Source organism: Calliphora vicina, chromosome 5 (genome assembly GCF_958450345.1).
Source record: "Calliphora vicina chromosome 5, idCalVici1.1, whole genome shotgun sequence".
Classification (NCBI taxonomy): domain Eukaryota; kingdom Metazoa; phylum Arthropoda; class Insecta; order Diptera; family Calliphoridae; genus Calliphora; species Calliphora vicina.
The window spans coordinates 96775478-96800409 of record NC_088784.1 but is presented as its reverse complement, the minus strand read 5'-3'; the positions used below and the strand labels follow the sequence as shown (position 1 = coordinate 96800409).

The following is a 24932-nucleotide window of genomic DNA, read 5'->3' as shown; positions in this document are numbered from 1 at the left end:
TAATATCTATAAAAATTGTTAACCTAACATTTTCCCCAGAAATTTTTATATTTGAATATCATGGTAACACTTTATTGTTATGAATAAAAATAATAAAATTTGGTTTCAAGCCGCAAATGGACTTAAAAATAACAAATGCTGATATATAAAAGGTTTATTTATCGAATTAGCTGTAATATTCTTATATTTGTGGCATTTTGAAGACATCATTCTCCTTCGCTAACATTTACAAAATGAACTTTTACTTGCATGTGTAAACGCTCAAGCAACTTGTAGACATTTCGATGTATTTTCGACATTTTCGATAATAATACGTATTATCAACTTTCATCAATCTACTTGCATGTGTAAACGCAGCGTTAACTTGCCGTAGTTTTTTGTTCGCAGAAGAACAAAATATCGGCAAAATTATAAACAAACATTTTTAATTTTCTTCTGTTTTTTTTTAATAAATCGCTAATTTGTGATTATTCATAATTGTAGCTATTTTCTTGCCCAGCGATTTTTAATATACATTTTTTATGAAACGAGTTGAAACACTGGCAAGCAATGACAAGTGAGTTTGCATTTTGATACGGCATAAAATTTGCAAATAATTGAAGAAATATTGTATAAAAACAGAATATTTAAAGAAAAATAACTAAAAATGGTAAGTCAAGAGGATAAAATAATAAAATTAAGAGCTTTAGGGCTAAAGCCCAAATAAAAGTTCTTAACGTCTTTTTTTATCTACGTATTAATATCAAAATGTTTGGCTTTCCAGGCACGTCGTTATGATTCCCGTACCACAATCTTTTCTCCCGAAGGACGCCTTTATCAGGTGGAATATGCCATGGAAGCTATTTCCCATGCTGGCACATGTTTGGGTATTTTAGCTGAAGATGGCATCTTATTGGCTGCAGAATGCCGCAATACCAATAAATTGTTGGACAGTAGTATATTTTCGGAAAAAATCTACAAATTAAACGACAATATGGTGTGCTCAGTAGCCGGTATTACAGCAGATGCTAATGTTTTGACCAATGAACTACGTGTTATAGCACAACGTTATCAATTCAGCTACGGCGAGTCTATGCCCTGCGAACAATTGGTCTCATACTTGTGTGACATCAAACAGGCTTACACCCAGTATGGTGGTAAACGTCCCTTTGGTGTTTCCATTTTGTACATGGGTTGGGACAAACACTACGGCTATCAATTGTATCAATCAGATCCCAGTGGAAATTATGGTGGCTGGAAGGCCACTTGTATTGGCAATAACTTTGGAGCCGCCATTTCCATGTTAAAGCAGGAACTTAATGAAAATGAGAAAATTACTTTGGCCCAGGCTAAAGATTTGGCTGTTAAGGTTTTAAGCAAAACTTTGGACACCACCAAATTGACATCGGAGAAGGTTGAGATGGCTACATTACAGCGGGTAAACGATAAAACTGTCATTAAGATCCTGAACAAAACCGATGTTGAACAATTGATAGAAAAGTATACGAAATTGGAAGCTGAGGCAGAGGCTGCCAAGAAGGAAAAACAAGCTGCTCAAAAGCCTTAAGTTAAATGGGGAAATTTGGTTCTTTGTAGTTTAACAATGCGAAAAAAATTATATTTAGATTTTTTTTAAAGAAATAAAATTTCTGAAAAGTAAAATCCAATTTTTATTTATTTAATGTGTGTTAAGCTTGATATGTTCAGGTGTCTGACTAGGATGGACTTATTGGAATCGTTACAAAGGTTATGACATTTTAATGGAGAAACAAGTTTTGGATATAGTTAATGAAATACAAAAACTTATGCAAATTTATTTGAAAAATTTTCAAGCTTCTGTAAAAACATGCCCAAAAAAAATTTATTAGTTCAAGATGAAAAAACAAGATTAGTGGAGTCCACAATGTAAATTGGATGCTGCAGGGCACCTAAAATTGACATTTGAAATGTTTCAATTTGTTTATGACGAATAATTAGTATTTGAAAAACCCGTTTTCGGTCAGACAATAATAAATACATAGTCCCTGTTCTATAAATCGAATCCGAGTAACGAAATATATTTATTATTTGAAATTCATAGTAATATAAGTAATTTTGGACACTTTGGACCAAAACGAACAATCATGTTCACAATATGCATCAATTTTAGAATATTATAGGAAAAGGTACCAGATAAAATCTTCAGTCCATAGAATCCATGTGTTAATAAAACAGCATAAGTCAGCTTGCGTTTAATATCATGAGTCAGATACATACTACATGAGTAAAATCTTCTCAGAACACTACCATGTAAATGGTCAATATGATTAGCAAAATTAAGCTAATCACAACCTCCGTTGACCATTGCGCTGCGAGATTAAGAATATTATTTACGACCGATTCTAATACATCATCATTTCTAAATGGAAGCAAAATATCATCAACAACTCCTAAATTATTTAAAATAATTTGCTATTTATTACATGATCTATATTTGGCAAGAAAAATTAAGCCTTTAGTTCAAAAAATATTCTTGAAATTTATGAAAATTCTATCGTTTTGAAATCATTAGATTTTCATCACATTCTTGATCATGTTAGTGTAAATGGTTGGTGCTAGAAACAAATTATTGTAACGTAAAATAATACATTATAAGTTGTATAGGAATATTATATTTTTATTTGAAATACTTTTAGTATTAAAAAAATCTCAAGAAAAGTTAACAATTAAAAATATTTCTATGGTACGGATAAAAAATTATGTTTTAAAATAAAACCGAATTTAACAAACATTAACTATAAAAATTCGTTCGTGGTTGGCCTTTATATGACGTTTAAATGAACGAATTTGTTCATGAATGTCAGATGATATAAACTTTTCCTCTTATCAACACATTTTTATGAGCTTTTATAAAACAAAGCATTTATTTTTTTTTTTGCACTATTTATGTTTATAGTTCATCCCACAATTTAAACAACTCAAAATTTAGATCTGTTATAATTTCCAAAAAATCTTGTCTTTTTTTCATATTCTTATGGTCTGGCAACCTAAACTTATTTGCTAAATTTGTAATAGATTAGCGTAAGAAAATAATCGCCATCATATTTGAACAACGAATGTGAGAACAAAGTAAATGAGAGAAATCTCTAAATTCCGTCGTGCAGCGCCATTAAAGCGCGTTAAAATATCTAAAATCTACGATTATTAGTGATTTTTTAATTAAATAAAAACTTTTAAATAGACAATTAACTAATAGTCTTACTAACTAATATGAATTTAATTAGAAATCAGTTGAATTTATAGGAAAAAACCGAAATTGAATTTACAAAACTGGTCGTCGGCTGCAAAACACGACAAAAAAAAGTGGACAGAAAAAACTCAATCGAATGTACGTTGTCGTTTTCGGATAGCTGCTGGTCTTTTTAAATAAGTAGTTGCCACAGGAGGTGGCAAGAGAATTGTGTGTGAAAGAAAGAAAAAAGTTAAATAAAATTTAAAAGTATTTATATGTGAAAAAAACGGGGAAGAAGGTAAAGAAATCGAGAAAATTGCATAAATTGAAATTCAGGAAAATCGAAAAATAGTATGTATTTTCAAAAATTTATATCGGTTGAAAATAGAATGCTATTGTGTAAATGTGTTTGAAAATTGCGGATAAAACGAAAACGAAAAAAAATGTTAACGAAAATTGAAAATCATTGATTGTTGGGTTCTTTTTCGGTTTTTTTCTTTTTTTTTTGGTTAATAGTGTGTATACAACAAAATCCTCCTTTTAGTGAATAGCTCAAGAAATATTAAATTATTTCGTAAAGAATTTAACTGAAGCTAAAAATATATTTAAAAAAAAAAATGAATTTATAAGTTTAAATGAAAAGAAACGTAAGAAAATGCCAGCTAAAAGAGAAAATTCAAGATAAATGTATAAGAAAACACATAATTCATAAGAAAAGTCAATAATAAGAAAATATATATTAAAAATATATGTGAAAAAGAAGAGCTAAAGCAACAACAAGAAAAAAGCAAAAATATATATTGAAAAAGTAACAGAGAATAACGTAAGCGTTCTCATTCAAGCAGAGCTGTCATCACATAACCTCAATACAATACCACCACTACGTTTACTACTACTACAACAACTACTATAGGACTGTGTAAAAGAGCGCGCTTAATTGTACATTATTTACGCTGTTAACGTTTAATGACGTCAACGTCGACGTTGCCGTTAACATTTGTTCATTCTTTCTCTGGTTAAATAATTGAAAGCGAAATAACAAAAAATATACTCATAAAATAATGAAACAAAAATTAAAGTGAAATAAAATAAATTAAAGAAGAATATAAAGGCAAATAGTGGAAATTAATAAAAAAAAAACAAGCTAGCTAGCTGGCTGACTGGCAAGGCAGCAGCGAGTGTTCGTTCGTGTAATGAAAAAAAATGTTATTGTGTGTATGTGTTTGTTTATATAGCTCTGCATGTGTAAATATGTGTATTAAAAATAAAGAAATATAAACATAATAAAAAAAAATATAGTATGTACAACAACAAACCAAACGGCAACTAATAATAAATAACAAATAAAACAGCAGCAGCAACAACAACAACATTAACATCAATAAAATAGAAAAGAGAAAAGCAGAAGAAAATAAAGTAAAGAAGGTAGAAAGAAATTAAAAAAATCATATAAACGAAATTAAGCCAAATGCAGAATAAGAAAAAGAAATCAACAGAGCAACAAAATGGATACAAAAACTACACAATTGGATTTTAAAATACTGGTAATTACAAACTCATACAGTAACACAATTATTTGTATATACATAGGTACTAATTACAACACGAACACACATGTTAATTATAAGAAAATAATTATTAATTAAGAATTGTTTTTGTTTTTTTGTTGTTTATATAATTGACAACTTAATTAAACATAATTAAGTAAGTAATTATTACAAAAATTAATGTGAGAGAGTTACCATTTTGTTTGCTTTCTGTTTTGTAGTTTTTCTTGTTTTTAGTATGATTTTTTGCTCTCTTTTTTTGTTTTTGTTATTTTTTATATATGATAATGAGAGTACATGTACATTCTGCAAGAGTGTGAGTGAGAAAGATTGTATTTGTGTGTTTGCTTAGAGTACAGTTAAGGTAAATTGGAAAATTTAATTAAAATAAATTCTTTGTTTTAAGCAGCAGGCAAGCAGCAATATGTAGTAGATTGTAAGGGGAAAGGGAGGGAGAAACACAAGATCTGTCTTATTAATTTTAGTGGATAACAAGACCTACATTCATATCGTATCTTATAGGTATTTTGTATTTTTGAAATTATTTATTTGTTTAACGTTATTTTAGGTAAAATAAATAAATAAAAAATTGAGTTTGATTACTATAGGTAGTTTAAATAAATGTCTTCTACCCATAATTCAGTTGTTTTGGTCAATATGTAGAATTAAGGATATTTCTTATTAATTCCAAAATAAGATTACAAGAAATCTTATTGATACATTTATAAAATTTTATTTTACTTGTTTTTAGTCTGTGCCTGTAATTTGCACATTAGGGTTTTACTGTTTATTTTTTTTTTTGGATAATACCTACCTATGAAATTTTGATTGTCCCAGACAAAAAATATTAAACGCAATTGTTTCTTACCATCCTGGTATAATTTTTGCGATCTACAATTTCCCATACTTTTCTATGGGGTTGAGATCTAGCGATTAGAATCTCCTAACTAGAGGCATATTTTAAATTATATTTGGATTCGTTCAGAAAGAGAAAAGTGTACCTCTTATTTCTCGACCAGTTTATATTTTCTTTGGCAAATTGTATAGGTACGAACAGTACGGTTTATTTAGCATAGGTTTTTTCGAGTTGCGATAGCTTTGCATCTGCTCTGTGGCTAACAGTTCGAGAACTAATTTAGAATTTTAGATTATTGATAACATCCCGAGATGTAATTTTTAAGAATTTCCTAAACTCTCTTGCTGTTGTTTTGTCTTTCGCGAGGTCTTCATCCCTAAGATTGAGTTTTTAAAGTTATTAATGCATACCTTAAAGGGAGGTCGGTGGAGACAGCCTTGCTTGACGTTGTTGGACCTATAGAGGGGACACTGGACAAAAAGGCTCAGTAGGATAGGCACCAAAGTAGTCGCATATGCTGACGACGCTGTGCTTCTTATTCAAGGAAAGTTTCTTCTCACAATAAGTGAACTCAGAGAATCAGCTCTCAGCGTTCTGTTTTCATAGGCCAGGGAAACCCATTTAGTTGTGAACCATGCCAAAACTGAACTGGTTATTTTTACCAGGAGATATAAAATTCCAGAATTCAGACCTACACGACTAGATGGTAGTTTTCTGAAGACTTTTCAAGCGAAGCCAAATATCTTGGCTTTATTTTGGACTCTAAGCTCTCGTGGAAACGTAATGTGACCTATTGTCTCAAATAGGGCTCTTGTTTGGTAGAGAGCGGTAGAAATTAGGACACTCCTTTCTATTCTAAACAATGAACAAAGATTAGCATGTCTTGCAATTACTGGCTCTATGAATTCCACCCCTCAGGCCAGTCTATAGACAATGCTAAATACAACTCCCCTTGATATATATCAGAGCTGTAAATGAATCATTCTTTTTTGATTTTAATTCATTATGAATTAGCTAAATTTTGAATTAATTCATTGAATTGAAAAAATGAATTGAATGAAATTTGAATCAATTCAAACGAATTAAGCAGAAATGAATTTCAATTCATTTCTAATTCAAATGAATTTGTAAAAATGAGTTGCAATTCATTTACAATTCATTTGAATTGAATTCATTTTGAATTAATTCAAATGAATTAGAAAAAAGAATTAGCAATTCAAATGAATGACTCGAAAATGAGTTGCAATCAATCAAATTCAAGAGCAGATCTCTAGGGGGAATGAAAGATTTCTCCTACCAAAATGAAAATATCCAGTACAAAAATTGAAAAGCCTTGACATATATACGCGCCTGATCAATGAAAACATGGTGTTTGGAGTTTATTTCTTCAAGAAGAACTGATTTTTATTTTGAAATACGCTGAACGACAAAACATATTTAATATTCAAGAAGCAATTAATAATTTTTGAAATTTTGTGACCCACGACCACCCAACGACAAACTTTTTGCTAATGTTTATATTATATTTATTTCAAAAAAATAAAACTATCTTCCAAAAATAATCAAAAATCAGGAAAAATAACAATGTATGTAGTTCAAAACACAATTGAGTTTCATAAATAAGGCTAATTAGATTTAATTAGAATGCATTTGGAAATGAATTGCTAAGTTTTTTTCTAATTCATTTGAATTAATTCAAAATCAATTCAATTCAAATGAATTGTAAATGAATTGAATTAATTCAAAATCAATTCAATTCATTTGAATTGGAAACGAATTGCAATTCATTTTTACCAAATTCATTTGAATTAATTCAAAATCAATTCAATTCATTTGAATTAGAAACGAATTGCAATTCATTTTTACCAAATTCATTTGAATTGACTCAAATTTCATTCAATTCATTTTTTTGTGTGAATGATTCGCGAATTAATTCAAAAATGAGTGATTCATTTACAGCTCTGATATATATGCATTTACCTGAGTCTGCTTTACTATTTAAACAATCTGGCGGCCTCCTAGTGAACTTGCTAATTTGCTGGCAAACCCACGTAACCTAACCTAACCATTGGCTATTGTATCTGTGACCATTTCTCATCTTTCTGCCAACATTAGGATTCCGAGCCAAAAGAACTCCTTTTGAGGCCAAGAACAATTCAAGCCAATTTCATATACTCTGTTCTGAAGTGAAACGTATTCCTGAGAGAGTATTCTACTTCGATTGAAACAAATAGTAGTCGGATGGGGCAAGTTCTGGACTATAAAGCGGGCGAGGCAAAACTTACCAACCACTTCCTCTAATATTACTGTTTCAACGTCTGGCCGTCTAATGATCTCTTCAAACCAATCAGTTGTATTTGGTACAGATGCCCTGTGATGGTCTGGTCAGATTTCATCAGCTCATAATAGATAGGACTCTTGCGCACCCACCAAATACATAGCATTAATTTAGCGCCATGGATATTTGTTATGCTTTGGGTTATCGTAATGGCTTCGTTTTTAAATTGTTACTTAAGAATCTCCCAATTATTTTGCCAGCTTTTCTGGACCGAACAAGCCATCTATCGCACATTGAAAACGATGGAAAACATTCACCATAAGCTTTGGTGAGCAATCCGTGTTTTCTTAGCGGCACTTTTTTTTAAATTAAAGAAGTAATGCAAAACTTCCCGCATATGAAGCATTGTTTGTATAAACATTTGACATTTTTGGTCTTTTTTTTTTTGTTCAATAACTAAGTGAGAATAAATGACAGATAAGTACCCTTCAAAATGACATATAAATTATTAAAAATGAAAACCACGTTCAAAAGATAAACCATCTATGGTAAATCCGGCATTTTTAAGTCATACACCCAATAAAAGTAAATCACAAAAAACAATTCAATATTAAAAAGTTTGGAGTCAGTTTTGGAGATTTTTACCGGGAAAATGCATTTGATTGGACTCTAATAATTGTTTGAGCCTCCACATATTATTCACCTCAAAAATATTTTAGAGTTATTTGAAATTAAACGTTTGATTACATATTTAATATTTTAATTTTCTACTTAAATAAATGCATACATTAAAAATTAAAATTACCATTCCATCATAATTCCTCAATATTTTATATTTTTGTTTATTTTTAAAACAACAGACGTATTTTTGTTTTACTGCTTAGTACTTTTTTTTATTATTTATTTTTTAATTTTAAATGAACTTCCTTCTCATTTTTTATATAAAGCTTTTCCTTAAAAAATTACAAAAACGAAAAAAATAATAAAAACAAAATTAAAGCCTTTTAAAATCCAATTTTTCTTCTTTCACTTGCCTCTCCTACGTCGCGCCTAAAACCCTTCTATGATTTGTATTCCAATAACATAAAGATACACACACATACAAATACAATCTGAGTTGCCATATAGTTTTTTTTCGGCAATAACAATTGAACTAGAAAGGTATCCATAAATTTATTGAAAATGGAGTTTGAAAATGCTATAAAAGAATTATTATTTGTAATCCCCAGATGGAAATAGATATCGTATACCATAGATAAACAAAAATTAATATCAGAGCTTAAAATTAATAAAGAGCTGCTGCGAAATTTAACATGAGAAGTACATTTATTTTTTTATTTAATTTTCATTTTCAATTGGACCTGGGTGAATTTGTATTAAATCGAATATAGTCCAAACTATTTTTGACTTATTAATTTTTAGAAAGATAAATAAATTTAGACTTCGATTAAACGAAAAAAAAAAAAAAAAAATGTCGTAATTAGTAAAAAATACTGCTCAATATCATCATATTTAGAAAGTATTAAATTTGAATTCTGATATTAGAAAAAAATTAAAGGAGCTCGGCAATGAAGACAACTTCTTATCCTCACATAAATAACAAAAATTTAGTACAAACCCCTAAGTCTGGCAATCTTGTAGACTACATAATATACAAGCAACCCCTTTATTTTTTTGCCCCCCAACCTCATACTTGTTTTGCTCTTTCTCTCTTTATTTTGGTATGAAATGTAATAAGGTTAGCTTAGAATACAAACGTACTAAGTCCCCTTTTGCAAATTTAATAGGAGAAAAATTAACGTTCTAAAATAAATTGCAAAATAGTCACAAATTGATCCATTGGTACTCCCTTGTTTTTTATTACTTGTTTTTGTTTTTAATAACCAGGGCAACCAAAAATATGCTCTAAAAAAGTGTTTTATGCGCATAAAATATGCACTTATAAACGAAAAATATGCTCTTAAAATATAAAAAATATGCACTTAAAAATAGTTGGTTACTGTTTGATTTCAATGTTTTATTAAATAAAATATTGAGCTGATTAATTAAAATTGTTTATTATAGGATTAAATTTCGATTGTACTGCTTTTTGCACAAAACCATGAGATCCATTGGTACTCCGTTGTTTTTTATTACTTGTTTATGCACTTATAAACGAAAAATATGCTCTTAAAATATAAAAAATATGCACTTAAAACTGTTTGATTTCAATGTTTTATTAAATAAAATATTGAGCTGTTTATTATAGGATTAAATTTCGACTGTACTGTCTTTTGCACAAAACCATGAGATTTCTTAATTTTAGATCTAAATTTTAAAAACCGGTTAACTGAGTGATAAAAACCGGATAAACCGGTAAACTGAAAATCCACATTTTAAATTAACCGGTTCGCAAAAAACCGAGGTTTCGAAGAAAATCCGGTTTATAAACACTAATTGGGACTCAAAATACCGATATCTTTGTTACAATTTGCCTAAATCTATCAACGTGCTTTGGACGCTAGATTTTCGATGGATCTTAATATTCTGAAGTTTTGTTTAATTTTATATTAGAGGTAAACTGTTAATGCCCAATCATAACTGTCTCAACCTTAAGTTTCTTTTTTTAAATATATCCAAAATTTTGTTAAGAAGTTACCCATAATAACACAATTTAGAAATTTACATTTAATTTTGTATGTATTTTTACTATTTGTTCAATTTTAATAATTGTGTGAAACTAAGCTCATTTAACTCAACGAAAATTCATTTAAGATAAGTCGATAAGTCCAATGATAATTGGCCTAGACCTTAACAAAATAGTAAAATATAGAAATAAAAAATTACAATATAAACAATAAAATTGTATTAAGAAATCAAACTAATGAAAAAAAAAAGAAAATATGCAGTTATGAGTCAAATATGCAAAAATATGCTATAAAACGCAAAATATGCTAAAATATGCAGTAAAGAACAAAATATGCAAAAATATGCATTAACAAATCGATGCCAAAATTCTTAAAATTGTCTGAAACGGATAAATAACTAACTCATATGTTTATACGACACACAGAATAAAATATGATATTGCATATTTTTGGTTGCCCTGTTAATAACTTACATATATGCCATTTTGAAGGATATTTTGTGCCAAAAAAAGCGACATATGCGGAAAGTTTTGCTTTACTTCCTTAATATGAGAAAAGTACCGCTGATGCTCTTTATTTGGTGGAAGCAAAAGGGCCCTGTCTATTATGAGCTGCTGAAATCTGACCAAACCATCGCCTATACCGAACGCAACTGGTTCGTTTGCAGCGAGTATTTGCACAGAATATGCGGTCAGGCATGAATCTGCAATATTCCATCATGACAACGCTAGGCGACATGTTGCAATATCTGTTAAAAAGTAATTAGAATGAAGTGGTTGGGAAGTTTTTCCTCACCTGCTTTATAGTGAAGCGCATCCCAGAGAACGCTCACTCTGGGATAAACTTTTCTTTGGAACAGAGTATCCGATATTGGCTTGATTCGTTCTAGGACTTAAAAGATAAGCAATTTTCTTGGCTCGAACGGGAAGAGGTCATAGCTTTTCTTTACTTTGAATAAATTTATATTGTGCAAATGTTTTAACATTTTAAAAAAGTCCGCATTTTTAAATCATACACCCAATTTTTAACTGGAATTGCAAAAATAATTTAACACTTGTTAACTACAAAAACAATAAATAGAACATGGCTTTTATTTAATCAGCTTATTTTTACTTATTCTACATTTTATACAAAAAAAATAAAATGGGCTTAGCTCTTTTACCCACTAAGCTTATGAAATGCATATTTGCCGTACCTGCTCACCACCCTTCCTCTTTAGTAAAACTTCACAAATATATCTAGGCAGTGATGATCTCCAATATGTAACAGTCATAGCCAAAATAGTACTTCTTTCAAAATAAAGTATTTAAAATAAATTATCAAAATCAAGAACAAATAATTGAGGAAGCTTTATGTTTCAAAAACATTGTTGCTTTTAAAACTAAATAGGTAACGAATTGTACATTTCATGTTATTAATTTTGAAATTTCTTTACATTCCATATTCTCTGCCAAAAATAACTTTTAAATTAGCATTGTAATCAAATATTTCATTAAGGTAAGTAGAACAATTAGATTGATTTTCGATAAGAAAGTTTGATGTATTTCAAACCGATAGATTTGTTTTTCGGTAGTTTTGGATCTGAGAAAACGTACAAAGAACGAGTTCTGAATTTGATCCCTGTGATATCCCAATATAAACAGCCAGCCACCTAACATTCATTCATTGACACACACTTACTCACACACCTTACTTTACTTCCGTTAAATGAATGAATGGTTGGATGGATGGTTGGATGGGTTGCTAGCCCCAACCTAAGTTTTTTTTATTACTTTTCTTTTTTGATTTTGTTATTTCATTTTCATTTATTTGTATTTTTTTTTTTTGCATAAACATTAAATTTCCCATCAGTCGTCTTCTCTTATTTACCCTAAAATTTTTCTAAAACTCATTCGCTCGCTCACTACTTACTCATTCTATAAAATTTTCTATTTGGGTTTTTTTTTCAGCGAATAATTTCTATTAAAAACCCCACTGCAAGAGACGAACTAGACACACACAGTTATTAAGTTAGTCAGAGAGTCGTATGACGTTTGGTCGTAATGTCATCGGTTGTTTAGTCGTTTTTAGGGCCAGTGGGTGAGACGTTTAGTCTATTCGAGCACTTTTTTTTCCTATTTCTCATTCTCATTTTTTTTACTCGCAGACAACTACGATGGCAAATAGAGTGCAGTTGTTGTTTTTATTTTGGTCGTTATTGTTGTAATTTTACTTGTTATTTTTTTTTTTATTTATAATTTTTTTGTTTGTTTTTTATTATTTTTCATTATTTGTATACATATTTATGTGCAGTTTGTATGTATATTTGATGTTTTTTTTCGTACATATTATATTAATTTATTAGTCTAAAACAAGCATAGAAAACGATGGCAACTTTAAGGTACAGTGGGTTGAAAATAATAAAAAAAAAGTTTAATAAAATTATTAAAGTTTTAACCCCATGTTTATAAACAATTTATAAAAGGTTTATAAAACAAAATTTTCATGCACAAAATTGTTTTATAGGTAACTGTTTTTAAATTAAAGTTTTCTTTTTTCTTTTAAGTGTTGAAAATATTTGGTCAATTCACAAGGTTTCTTATCAGTCATATTGTCATACAGCCCAATCATGAATAAAAAATTCCCAGGGAGTTTGTTCACCGGGAGATTTTTCCTATTTAATTTACATAGGAACTATGGGAAAAGGCAGAAAACTCCCGGAATTTTTATTCATAATTGGGCTGATAATGTCCTCGGATTAACCGACTCTTTGGCATTAGGCACAGGTTTCTGCTGGTTGGTTACGATAACACAATAAACTTAGCATACAAGTACATAGTATTATTTTATGACATTTTTTGCTTGAAAAGCAATCAAAACCATTGTGAAATATAAGGACATTATGACAATATGACATGATAAGATACCTTGTGAATTGACCAATTGTTTATTAATAGCGATTTTTTAAAGAAAAAATTAATCAAAATTTGCCAGTTTTGAGAAATATATTTTTGACATTTTTGAACACATTGAAGAAAAATTTGATGAAAACTATTTTTTGGAAAATGCAAAAAAAAATTATTTTGGTGAAATTATTTTTTTTTTAATTTTTTAATGAATAAACAATTTTTAATGCAAAAATTTGAGTCAGGCAGAACATTTTATGGTAAAAAAAATTTTTGGTGAAAACTAATTTTTTGGTATAAAATATATTCTTCTCGATTTTGACCCATTGTTGGTCGGAATCATAAGTTTTTGGAAAGGTTTTTCAAATGTCTATCACTGCATATCCATATTATCTAAATTAATGAATTAGTAATCCAAGGCTTCGGAAAATTGGTTTCAACATACAGAAGCAACGTTGGACATGTCTATATTAGGGTGGCCCTTAATAAACGAAAGTTGGATTTTGGCCATTCTCACCCCCCAGTTTGGTGAACATTAGTAAAAAAATCATCCTGAAAAAATTTTAGGTAAATCGGTTGGGGTTAAGACGTGCCGCAAGCCCTCTGAAGTTTTGAGATGCATTTACAAGGGCAAAAAATGCATTTTTTTCAGTTTTTGTAAAAATTTTGCCATTAAAAAATTACTTTTGTAATTTAATTTAAAAGATTCGAAATGTGTACGTAATTGTCGTTCTAATGAGACATAAAAAACAGAAATCGGTCAAAAAATGTTAAAGTTATTAAAAATTCTCCAGGCCATTAACGTGTCTCAGGCCACTACAACAAGAAATGTAGGAACAAAATTAACATATTTTGAGAAATATTAAAATAAAAGCTCATTTTTACTTAAAATATGTCCATATTTACTTGTATATGATTTTTTGTCTTCGTAGGATACCGTTAACCTATTCTTAGGTATGAACAAAAAAATAAATTTTTTTTAACGGCAGTTTCAAAACTCCATTTTAAAATTTTTAAAAATTTTGTTAAACAAATTTCAGAATTTGTTGATCATCTCATTGGGATTTATTAAGAATATAATAGGGAATAAAAATGTGAAAAAATTATTTAAATTTTGAAATTTTCGAGAAAAAAAATTATTTGCCAATTTTTAGGCCAATGAGCTCTATTTCTTTACTCTTATGAATTTTAAGTAAAACATATTGAGAACATTATAGTCCAGATAATTCTAAATATACTTTGAAACTTTTACTAAAATCGGAAAAAAAAAATCTTATCCCCAACCGATTTACCTAAAATTTTTTCAGGATGATTGGCCAAAATCCAACTTTCGTTTATTAAGGGCCACCCTAGTCTATATAGACTATAACGATCCAGAATATATACACTTTATGGGATCGCAAAAGATAAAAATATATACCTTTACCCTTACTGTTGATATGATAACAAATGTAATATCGATGAATGGAATGATGAATAAGTATTCCAAAGATACCTTCATGAATTCATCAAAGATTAATGAGCAATTTAAAAATATTAAATGTTCCTATAAATATGAAATATTCCTTAGTCATTTGGATATTTCCATTTTATGACTTAAAAATGCGGGATTTTTTTTATTAGCTTTTATTTTGAAACATTAGTACAATATAAATTTATTCAAAGTATTGGCCATTGTTAGCTGTGACCTTTTCCCATCGGATTCCGAGCCTAAAGAACTGCTCATCTTTTGATGCCAAGAACGAATCAAACTAATTTCGGATACTCTGTTCTGAAGTGAAGTATATCCCAGAGAGAGCGATCTGCATCGATCGAAACAAATAGTAGTTGGACGGGGCAAGGTATGGATTATAAAGCCGGAAAGGCAAAACCTACCAACCACTTTATATCTAAATACTTTTTAACAGGCATTGCAACATGTGGCCTAATATTGCAATGATGGAATCAGTTGCATTCAGTACAGGTTAGATATGATATGGCCAGATTTCAGCAGCTCATAATAGATATTACAGCTCATAATAGATAGCTCCGACCAAATACAAACTATATAATACGCTTCGGTTTATCGTAATGCATCCATTGTCATCGCAAGTAATGATTCGGTGCAAAAATGATTATCTTTTAAAGCAGCATTTAGGAAATGCAAAATCGTCTTTCATAGTATCTCGGCATTAAATCGTATGGTAACAAATTTCCTTGCTTTTGGATAATCCTGCTTCTTGCATACGATTTGAAATCACAGCTTGAGTAGCTACCAATGACTTTGGAAGCTCTTGTTGAACTTTACAACAATCTTCATGGAGTAATTCTGCAATTCTTGAGATAGAAAGATCACTTTTATAATCTTTAGACTACATAATTAAAAAAATATATTGGTTAAGATGCACTTTTAGAAATGTTCTCATAAAATTTAAAATTTTCAGAAAATGCATTTTCTAAAACATAATTTTGTTTAATTTTGTAGCCTAAAAAGGACACTATTATGTATAAAATGCTATTTTTTTAACTTATTAATTCGTATGGAAAAAAGGAAATTTTCTGAATCTTGTCGTTTTGTAATACACACATGCGAGAAAACTATTAAAAAATTTACTTGAATTAGGAAATAATTTTGTTTGTTTTATCAAGTAAATACTCGTAGTGCAAATCCTTATATCGAAATTAAGTGTAATAATAAAAAAATAACACATTTTATCGCTTTAACCCTGTTTAATGTTCAGCACAGAGATGGATAAACTTATGTCTATCTATACAGTTCTCTTCGTGGCTAAACTTGACCGACGACAACGCATTTGTATTGCTTTTACATTTAGTTTTTTTTTGTTCTTGTTATTTTATTGTTATTTCGTCTTAATTAATTCCCAGTCAGTATTTTTTTGTGTAATTTAATGTTGGGCAATTTAAATTTTTATCACTTTTAATTGAGTTTATGATGAAAAGTAGTTTTTTTTTCTCTGTGATGTTGTGTAGTTGTTGTTTTTAATTCCATTTTTATTATGCCAATAAAAGGAAGGTAATCACATGTGTGGTGGTTGAAAGGTTGGCTAATCATTTAGATTTAAGGTTAAGGAAATATCTTAATTTCATTCCTAGAAATTGAATATTGTTTGGTTGAATTCGATTAAAATAAATGGTGTAAATTTAAAATTTTAAAACTTTTTATTTTAAATGCTTTTCAATTTAGATTTTAATTTTTCACAAAAATGTTGTGAATTTAAAACAAAAAAATCGAATAAACAAAATAATGCGTAATTTCCACTTTGCGGTAACTGCCACGTGCATTTGTCTTGTTGGAATAAATTTTTTAATACGAATGCAGTTGTTATTTCTTAAATTTTGCAATTACAAGTTAGGTTTGATGCATTTATCTATAAAATTATCTCCGTCAAACTATTTTTGACAATTCATTTGCTAAAACCAAATAGGTATGTATAAAATTCGTTTATTCTTTGATGTTAGAGAGATACCTATTTATCTATGTATTAAACATTTTATTTGATTAATTTTTTTAAAAGAAATGTTTTTTATTAACTTTTGCTGTACTTTTTTTGTTGCTGTTTATAAATTTATGAGACGGTATCTACACTTGTATTTGTAACATCAAATGCATTTCAATTTAAACAAATACACAGACATACCTACATAAATAGTATGTTCATATAAGATTATGTATGTAAGTATATATGGATGTCTATATACCTACTACAACAACTATTAAATTGCTAAAATATGTATTTGCACTAGATTTTGTGTGTGTTTTTTTTTATAATTTTTCTATTTTTTTCTGTTTGTTTTTGCCAAATAGTAGTATGACAGCTTCTAAAAATGCATTTGTCCCACTTCCCACTCAGAGTCGTCATTACAATACTACTAACAACAAGATATTCTTCTAGTAGGGTAAACGCTCCTATAGTCGGCATGACCCAGTAGTCGGCATTTTTGACTTAAAAGCTTAATAAATAAGAATAACGATAATTTTATACAAAAGTAAGATTTAACTTTAATTAAACATACACTCATTTATCTTTATGTAATGTTTAAATTTGGGTGAGATGAGTATTTTCATCTATTTTTATCCTCATTAAGTGACCATCTTTCAACTGGTGCGGAAGTGCCTGTTTTTTAAGAAATTTTTTAGTGGCAAGGCCAACTAAAACAAGTTAGTAACCATATCAATTTAAGTAATATTTTTACCAGAGTGGTGTTAACAGATAAAACTTTGTTTAAATATTACCTACAATGTGAAAGTTTTCACAAAAAATATTTTTTTTGGTTATTTTAATTGATGCCGTCATTAGGAACAAAAATTTCTATGATTTTCAATAGTCGGCATAGTGATGCCGACTTCAGGAAAATTGCTAATTTTTTGTATTAAGCTCAAATTCTACAAATTTGTTTATTACTCATCTCTCTTGACAATAGATTTGGAGAAAATGAGTTTGAAATGAGTTTACCCAATAGTCGGCACAGTTTTAATTGAGCATTTTAAGAACTGCCGAGTATAGGAGACCAAGCATCCTGAACTCGGCAGCAGCTTTTTATTTGACTGGAGATCGTTAAACAGAGTAATATTTAGAGATTCAGTAGGTATTATTAATTCTAAATAGAATTCCAAATATGGACACTCCAGAAAAAAAACCCATGCACCAATATCCTGAAAAAGCCTTAAAATATTTTCTATGCGAGAGAAGGCCCGATTTCTGTATTAGGTGCCAGTAAACAATATGGAGTTCCGCGTTCAAAAATATAGGACAAATTATACGATTCCGAAGGTCCTATGAGAATGGGGCCGCAAACAGTGTTATCTAATTCCAAAGAAAGTGAGGATTAACTTAACACGGTTCAATCAATCGTGAAGGAAGAGCAGCAAACCACACCATTTGTATATGATCTACCCGGAAAGAAATGGTATAAAGGGGTTTTTAAACTGTTCTCTCTAAAATAATCATGTAAGGTACCTTAATAAACAGGCTCTTTACTAAATCAGTTGAGAAAAGAAACGGATTTGGATCTAGCTTTTGAAATAGTCAACCGACTAGCTCCTAATATGAGCGTAGAATTGATTCCGATGACATTATCGAAGAGAACAATAACTTAAAAATAAATTATCAAACTATTGAAATTGTGAGTAATCTTACCATAGAGGCAGGCACGTTCATAATTAACAAGGAAAAGTTGAAAATATGGTAGTATCGCCAACTTTAGCTGCAGAAAATCACAATGAAACGTTGAAACCTGTTCACTACTCATCTCCAACTTTATCAAATAATTATTCAAATACTTTGTTTCAGCCTTTTAACTGTTCAAGTCCAATCCCAACAAGTTGTAGTTGTACATTTCAAATTTTTTCAAAGTTTTTTAATAATATTAACCATAATATGTTTACGTTACCATTAACTTGATTGTAAATAAATATATATTTATGGCAATCATTTTCATGATAATGATTTATCATAATATGTTGATCTCAGAATATGATAACCATAATCCTAGAACAACACAATATGTTGAAGTATTACATCATAAACATGGTTGCCACAAACACATAAATATTTACTACAATCATATGTATATATGATTGCTACAATGATGTGAATGGTAACTTAAACATAAAATAAACATAAATGGTTACCGCAAACATATACATAATTACAGTGACCATAATAGAAAAATAAAATAAACCAAAACAAATTAAAAAAGGAAGATAAAACGAGTTAGGGGCACATGTGAAGAGGATTTGGACACAGATCCTGAGGATGATGGTCTAAAAACGTAGGATATGATATTTGCGCACAGTGGTTTCACCTCAAATGCACTAATTTATGTTTTTTATTAGTATTTATTTAAATGGCTGATATTTTAAATAAAAAATAACTTGAATTCTTTTAAGATTTTATTCTTTTCTTAATAAAAAATGCTATGCCGACAATTGGGTCACAAATTGCCGACATTAGGATCAAGGGTGCCGACTTCGGGTACAAATCGTGTTTTTTCAAAAAAACGTAAATTGCTCAAATTTAATAAAAACTGCTTGAAAAGAATTAATTGAGTCTAAAACTATACAAATTACTAACCAACAATAACCCATTTACATCCCAATACCATGTTCGCACTCATAATGGTATCACTTTAAAAACTGAAAAAAAGTTAAACTGCCGACTACTGGTGCATTCACCCTATTAAACATAAAAAACATCTACACAATTACAACAAGAACTACATCGATGAAAAATAATAATAAATAACGAGAAACAAAATAAATAAAATGAACAAGAACAACAGCAACAACAACAGCACCAAAATAATAATACATTTTCTATTTGAGTGCTTTCTCTTCTTGATAAGCAAGTTTTCTTCCTCTATTTTTAATTCAGCTTTTACCTCTGCCTCTAACTCTGCTCTCAGCAAAAAAAAAAACTCTGCCTCCGTTACACAGTTAATTCTGCTTGTGTTTCAGCTTTTTGCAGTTTCTCTGTAACAACATTTACCATAGCACACACACACACAGTTACTTTACTTTATTTTGTTTTCTTATTTTGTTATTCCTGCTGCTATTCCCCCCGCCCCCTTCTCAATATTTTCTACCATCGTTGGACTCTCTCTTGCTTTTTCTATCTCTCACCATTTCAATACAATCCATCCACCAATCCCACCATTTATTTAATATGTACGTACAGCTGCTGTGTTTCTGCGTTTCCTCTTTATTCTTAAGCTTCTTTTATCTCCCCACTAGTTTACCCCCACCTTGCGTCCCTTTTTTCATACTTCCCCCTTCTATTATTTTTCTTCTTCAGCGTTACAACTCTGAGCACACATAAGCCCGCAGCAATAAATTTAATTTGCTTTAATATAAATATAAAAAAACAAAAACAAAATAAAAAAATAAGAATAAAAAAATGAAATAAAATATTATCGTATTTTTAGCATGGCAGTTTAGACAGCAACGACTCCTGAAGGCACTATAATAATAGATATTTTATAAAACAATAAATTTATATCCTATTTTCGATCTACTGGAGGGTTTCAGGACGAAATTTTATAAGACTTAAATCGATGAATTTCCGAATTCTGAAAAAAATCACTAGCGGCTAGTGTTCCGCCTCTGGACTGTATTTAAAATACACTTACGGTCACAAAATCTGTTCATTCCAGGAAAATGTTTAATAACATTAGGGTGGGTCAAAAAGTCCGTGCCTTTTTGAATGAATCACATTTTGGAAACAAGAAATAATTACTCGGTGTTAAATCCATGGAAACTGCACATGTTTGTAGCATTTTGCGCACCCGATTGCGAGGAAACGCGGCAGTCACCTTCGGAAGGCTTTCTCATACCCAAGTGATCATTCAAAATTGAAACCATTGAGTCATGTGAAGTGTCTATGGCTTCCATAATCTCTCGCATTTTCAATTTCCGATCTGCCAACACCATATCGTGACTTTTTTCCAATTGTTTCGGGGTAGAGACCTCAACTTGGCGTCCTGAATGTTCGGCATCTTCCATTCTTTTACGGACCTAACGCAATTCAGTAAACCTCCATAGTATTTATCAAGCTTAGTCTTTATCTGAGCGATGGGTTTTTTCAGCAAAAAATAAACAATTTCTCCTCAAATCACTATGTAGTCTGCCATCAATCCCTGTCAAACACAAATAACGCAGCATGTTCAAATTTTGAGAGGAGTAACTGACAGATGTTTGACATGAGCTGAGCGTTTTTCGGCCAATGCTCGCTACAAACGAATCAGTTGCGTTCGGTAGAGGTTCCTTTGGCTCCCACCAAATACAGAGAATTACTTTAGCGCCATGTGTCGATTCGGCTGGTTGGCCGAGTTTCACGTACGATCTCTTACGCTTTGGGTTTTCGTAATGGATTCATTTTTAATCGCAAGTAATGAATAGGTGCAAAAATTATTTAATAATTTTGGACATACAAAATCGTCGTTCAATGTCTCGCCGCTTTAATTCGTAAGGTATTTGAATGTATCCTGATGCTCGCAATCGTTTTGAAATTGTTGATTGTGTAGCACCCAATGATTTTGCAAGCTCTTATTCAGTTTGAAAACAATCTTCGTGGAGTAAGGCCTCCAATTCCTGGTCTTTCAACTTTTTTTTTGGCTGGCCTGGCCTGCCCTGGCCTGCCCTATTTTAGTTTTCCGTGTCAGAATCATCAAAAAATAATTGTGCGCTAGTTTGCTAAACATTATTCCTCGATATGATAAAATTAAATTCAACATTTTGGAATAAAAAATTATTATATATAGAAAAATATTATCATTTGAATGAACTTCGTTGATATTTGTGTCGTTTACAGGTATATCAACCGATCATTTTCCGCCACCGGATGGCTATGAGTTTCGACCTGTGCTATAAATACAAAATTGCAAATATCGTGTTTATGAATTAATCAGCCGTATCATGTAAGGCGTGGGCGTTTTACGACAACAATAGTTTCGTACTAGATTGATGAAACAGGTTGAATAAATTCTTTAATCTAGTACGAAACTGTCGTCGTAAAACGACTACGCCTTACATGATAAGGCTGAATACTTTATCATTTCAATATTTTCTGCCTGGTCAGATATTAAATATCCAAATGTTAAATTTACTAATTGTTTCCGAGCCAACCAATGTTTTGAAATAGTGATGAAGTTTTCTTATACGAAACTGTTCAATAACTTCTATGTAGGAGTACAATATTAAATTGTTTATAGGGTGACTATAAATATGTATGAATGCTTTCGTTTGTCTGTATGTATGTGTATATGATTGCATATGTACGTGCCCACTAAACATTTTTAGCTAAATTCTGTCGGAATTCGTACGGAGAGTCTGCACAAGTTGCTGATTTGGTATACGATTTCAGTTGACAAGAACAGACTTGTCGGTCTGAAATTCTTAAGGAATTTTAGACACGTCTTAAAGTCCGATAAATCATCCGATATTGTTACGACATTTCGAAAAGAACTCTGAACAAACATTAGAAAATGGTGCGAGCGGTGCTGTGGCTTAATTGGTCAGAGCATTTGATCATTAAACATGATATGGTATTTGCGGTCTGGGTTCGATTTCCAGCGCCCTACTTCGTCGGCATGGCATTGTAACTCCTCTGAAGTAAAAAAAATTAAATAATAGCTATAAACAAGCTTAATTAATTTGCAGACTCACCACCAGAGGCGCTGCGACATGTACTTAATAACAAACATAACGCGCAATTACAGATTTTTCAAACAAAAAGCTTTTCAGCTCCTTTCCTTAACCAATCCTCCAAATAAAGTAACATAATTGATATATAGACAAATTCTCACATCATTTTAAGACAAAATTAGACTTCTGCAGGGCTGCTGATAAAATAAACAAAACAAAATGATTCCCCAGAGAATGTGCAGACAAGTCGGCTTATTTGTTGAAAAGTTTTCAAAATTCGAAAATTCAAATAATGTTTACTGGGTGTTTGCGTATAATTTTGTTTATGTATTTGTGTATGCATATTTGACATCAGACATAAAATAAATGTTTAATGAAAATATAAATAAGAAATTAATTATATTTATTTATAATATACAGCTTATAATTAAACAAACAAAAAAACCTTTTTTGAATGGAATTACATACAAACATTCACATAAACAAACATTGAATAGAGAAAAAATTGAACCGCGCGCGGTTATTCTTTAATAATGTTGGATTTTTTGTTGTTGTTCATTTTTATCTAAATAAATTCATATTTAAGTTAAATTAAATATAACATTTCAAAATATTATGTTAAATTTGTTATAATTAAATTGAAACAATTGATAGAAAAGTTATTGATACTAAAATATTAAATAATTCATAATTTTTAGTTTAAAAATATTCTATTACTCACATATATCTTAATTATAATCAAATCGAGATAAATAACTAATACTCGAATACTGAAAGTTTGAGTAAAATCGAATAATGTTAGACACATTGATCTGAAGTTTGAAAACGATTTTACAAATATGAATTTTTATTTCTTCAGTACTTCTTCAGAAATATGTCGGAATCTGAAATTTAAAAACCGCAAAAAATTTACAATCTATTTTACTCATTATTTCTGTATATAAGCAGTTTTCTTCAAATTTAAAGAGACGATGCTGAGACCAACACCGACTAAACTTCGCTCTCCAAAAATATTCGGCGGTGGCTCAAAGCAGGCTAAAGATAAATTACCCAAATTGCAACAAAAATAGCCTATAGGCTATTTTTATTTTATCGACTTTCTGACATTTGATGCAGGTCTCTGAATTAAAATATTTAAAAAAACCGACATTAGGAAACCGGTATTCGGGTTGTTCAAAAATTAGCATTTTCTAAAAAACCGGTTTCGAATAAGTTTTAAGCTTAAACAAAATGGTTTTTGATAATATTAAGCAAAACCATTTTTTTTTTAACAATTTAAACTGTTTACAACGACCGTTAGATCCACTCAAGATCAGCAGAATTTCCAAAAGTATTTCCAAATATGAAATTATAAAAAGGCAGATTTTTTTGAGACCACAAAGTACATTTAAATATTCTTAATGAAACTACTCGATAAAAGAAATATGTTTCATTTGGTACAGACAAATGTGCGAAAGATTTTCGATAAGAAAATAGGTAAAAATTATTAAAAAAAGACAACCAAAACAAAAACAAAAACTTTGACATTTTTTTTTTATTTTTTTTTCCAAAAAATAGAAAAAAGTTCATAATTATAAAAACCGGTTAAACGACGCAAAAAAACCAGTATGTCGAATTATTCGAACAGACAAATATTTATTTCTTTCGTAAATATGTAGTTCTTTTCAGTTTATTTTTACTTTTTAATATGCAACAGAGATTTTGATAAGAAAATATGGTAAAAATGTATAAAAACCAGACAACCAAAATAAAAACTTGGAATTTTTTTTTTATTTTTCCCCAAAAATTATATAAAAACCGGTTAACCGACATAAATAAACCAGCATGTCGAATTATTCGAACAGACATATTTATTTCTTTCATAAAAAGGCTGCTCATTTCAGTTATTTTTTAGTTTTTACAACTTATTTTAATATGCGCCAGAGATTTTAATAAGAAAATATGGTAAAAAAAGTATAAAAAGCATTGGTTTAAATAATTAGAATTTTTTTTTCTCCAAAAATTAAAAAAAAAATTTATAATTATAAAAACCGGTTAACCGACACAAATAAACCAGCATGTCGAATTATTCGAAACCGGCTGGTTTTTGAAGCAGAACAAAACTGGTTTCCGGTTTCGGTTATTAAATACTCTACTCTAAACCGATACTGCACGGATTAACATTATCCGATTTGCTTTGTGCAGTATTCTCTTTTTCTTAGCATAATCACACTATTTTGTATCCTAAAAATAAAAAAACCAACACCTTAAGATGTTTATGCTAAAATTACATCATGAAAATGGGCTTTAGTCCAAAATATCTACTATAAAAAATGTATTTAATTTCAATACAATTTAATTCAATTCAATTTATTAAAGAAAACTATGGAAATCTGGCAACATTACTTTTTTGTTCTTTTACATTTTG

General features: G+C 29.8%; 2 protein-coding genes across 3 annotated transcripts in view; both read left to right on the top strand.

Annotated features, from left to right (window-relative positions):
- The first annotated feature begins 503 nt into the window (after positions 1–503).
- On the top strand, positions 504–1641 carry Prosalpha3 (proteasome alpha3 subunit). The gene is made up of 2 exons (XM_065512055.1): positions 504–649; positions 764–1641. Exons 1-2 carry the CDS (start codon positions 647–649, stop codon positions 1544–1546), a joined length of 786 nt encoding a protein of 261 aa, XP_065368127.1. The 5' UTR covers positions 504–646; the 3' UTR covers positions 1547–1641.
- Positions 1642–3077: 1436 nt separating this feature from the next.
- LOC135961024 (uncharacterized) overlaps positions 3078–24932 on the top strand; it is a 38715-nt gene continuing 16860 nt past the window's right edge. The window contains exons 1-2 of one of the 2 annotated variants that reach the window (XM_065512483.1): positions 3078–3488; positions 3735–4734. In XM_065512483.1, coding sequence (XP_065368555.1) covers positions 4696–4734 — 39 coding nt within the window. In that variant the 5' untranslated portion in view covers positions 3078–3488; positions 3735–4695. Of the gene's footprint in view, positions 4735–24932 lie in introns of both variants that reach the window. The other variant, XM_065512484.1, reaches the window with a different exon arrangement.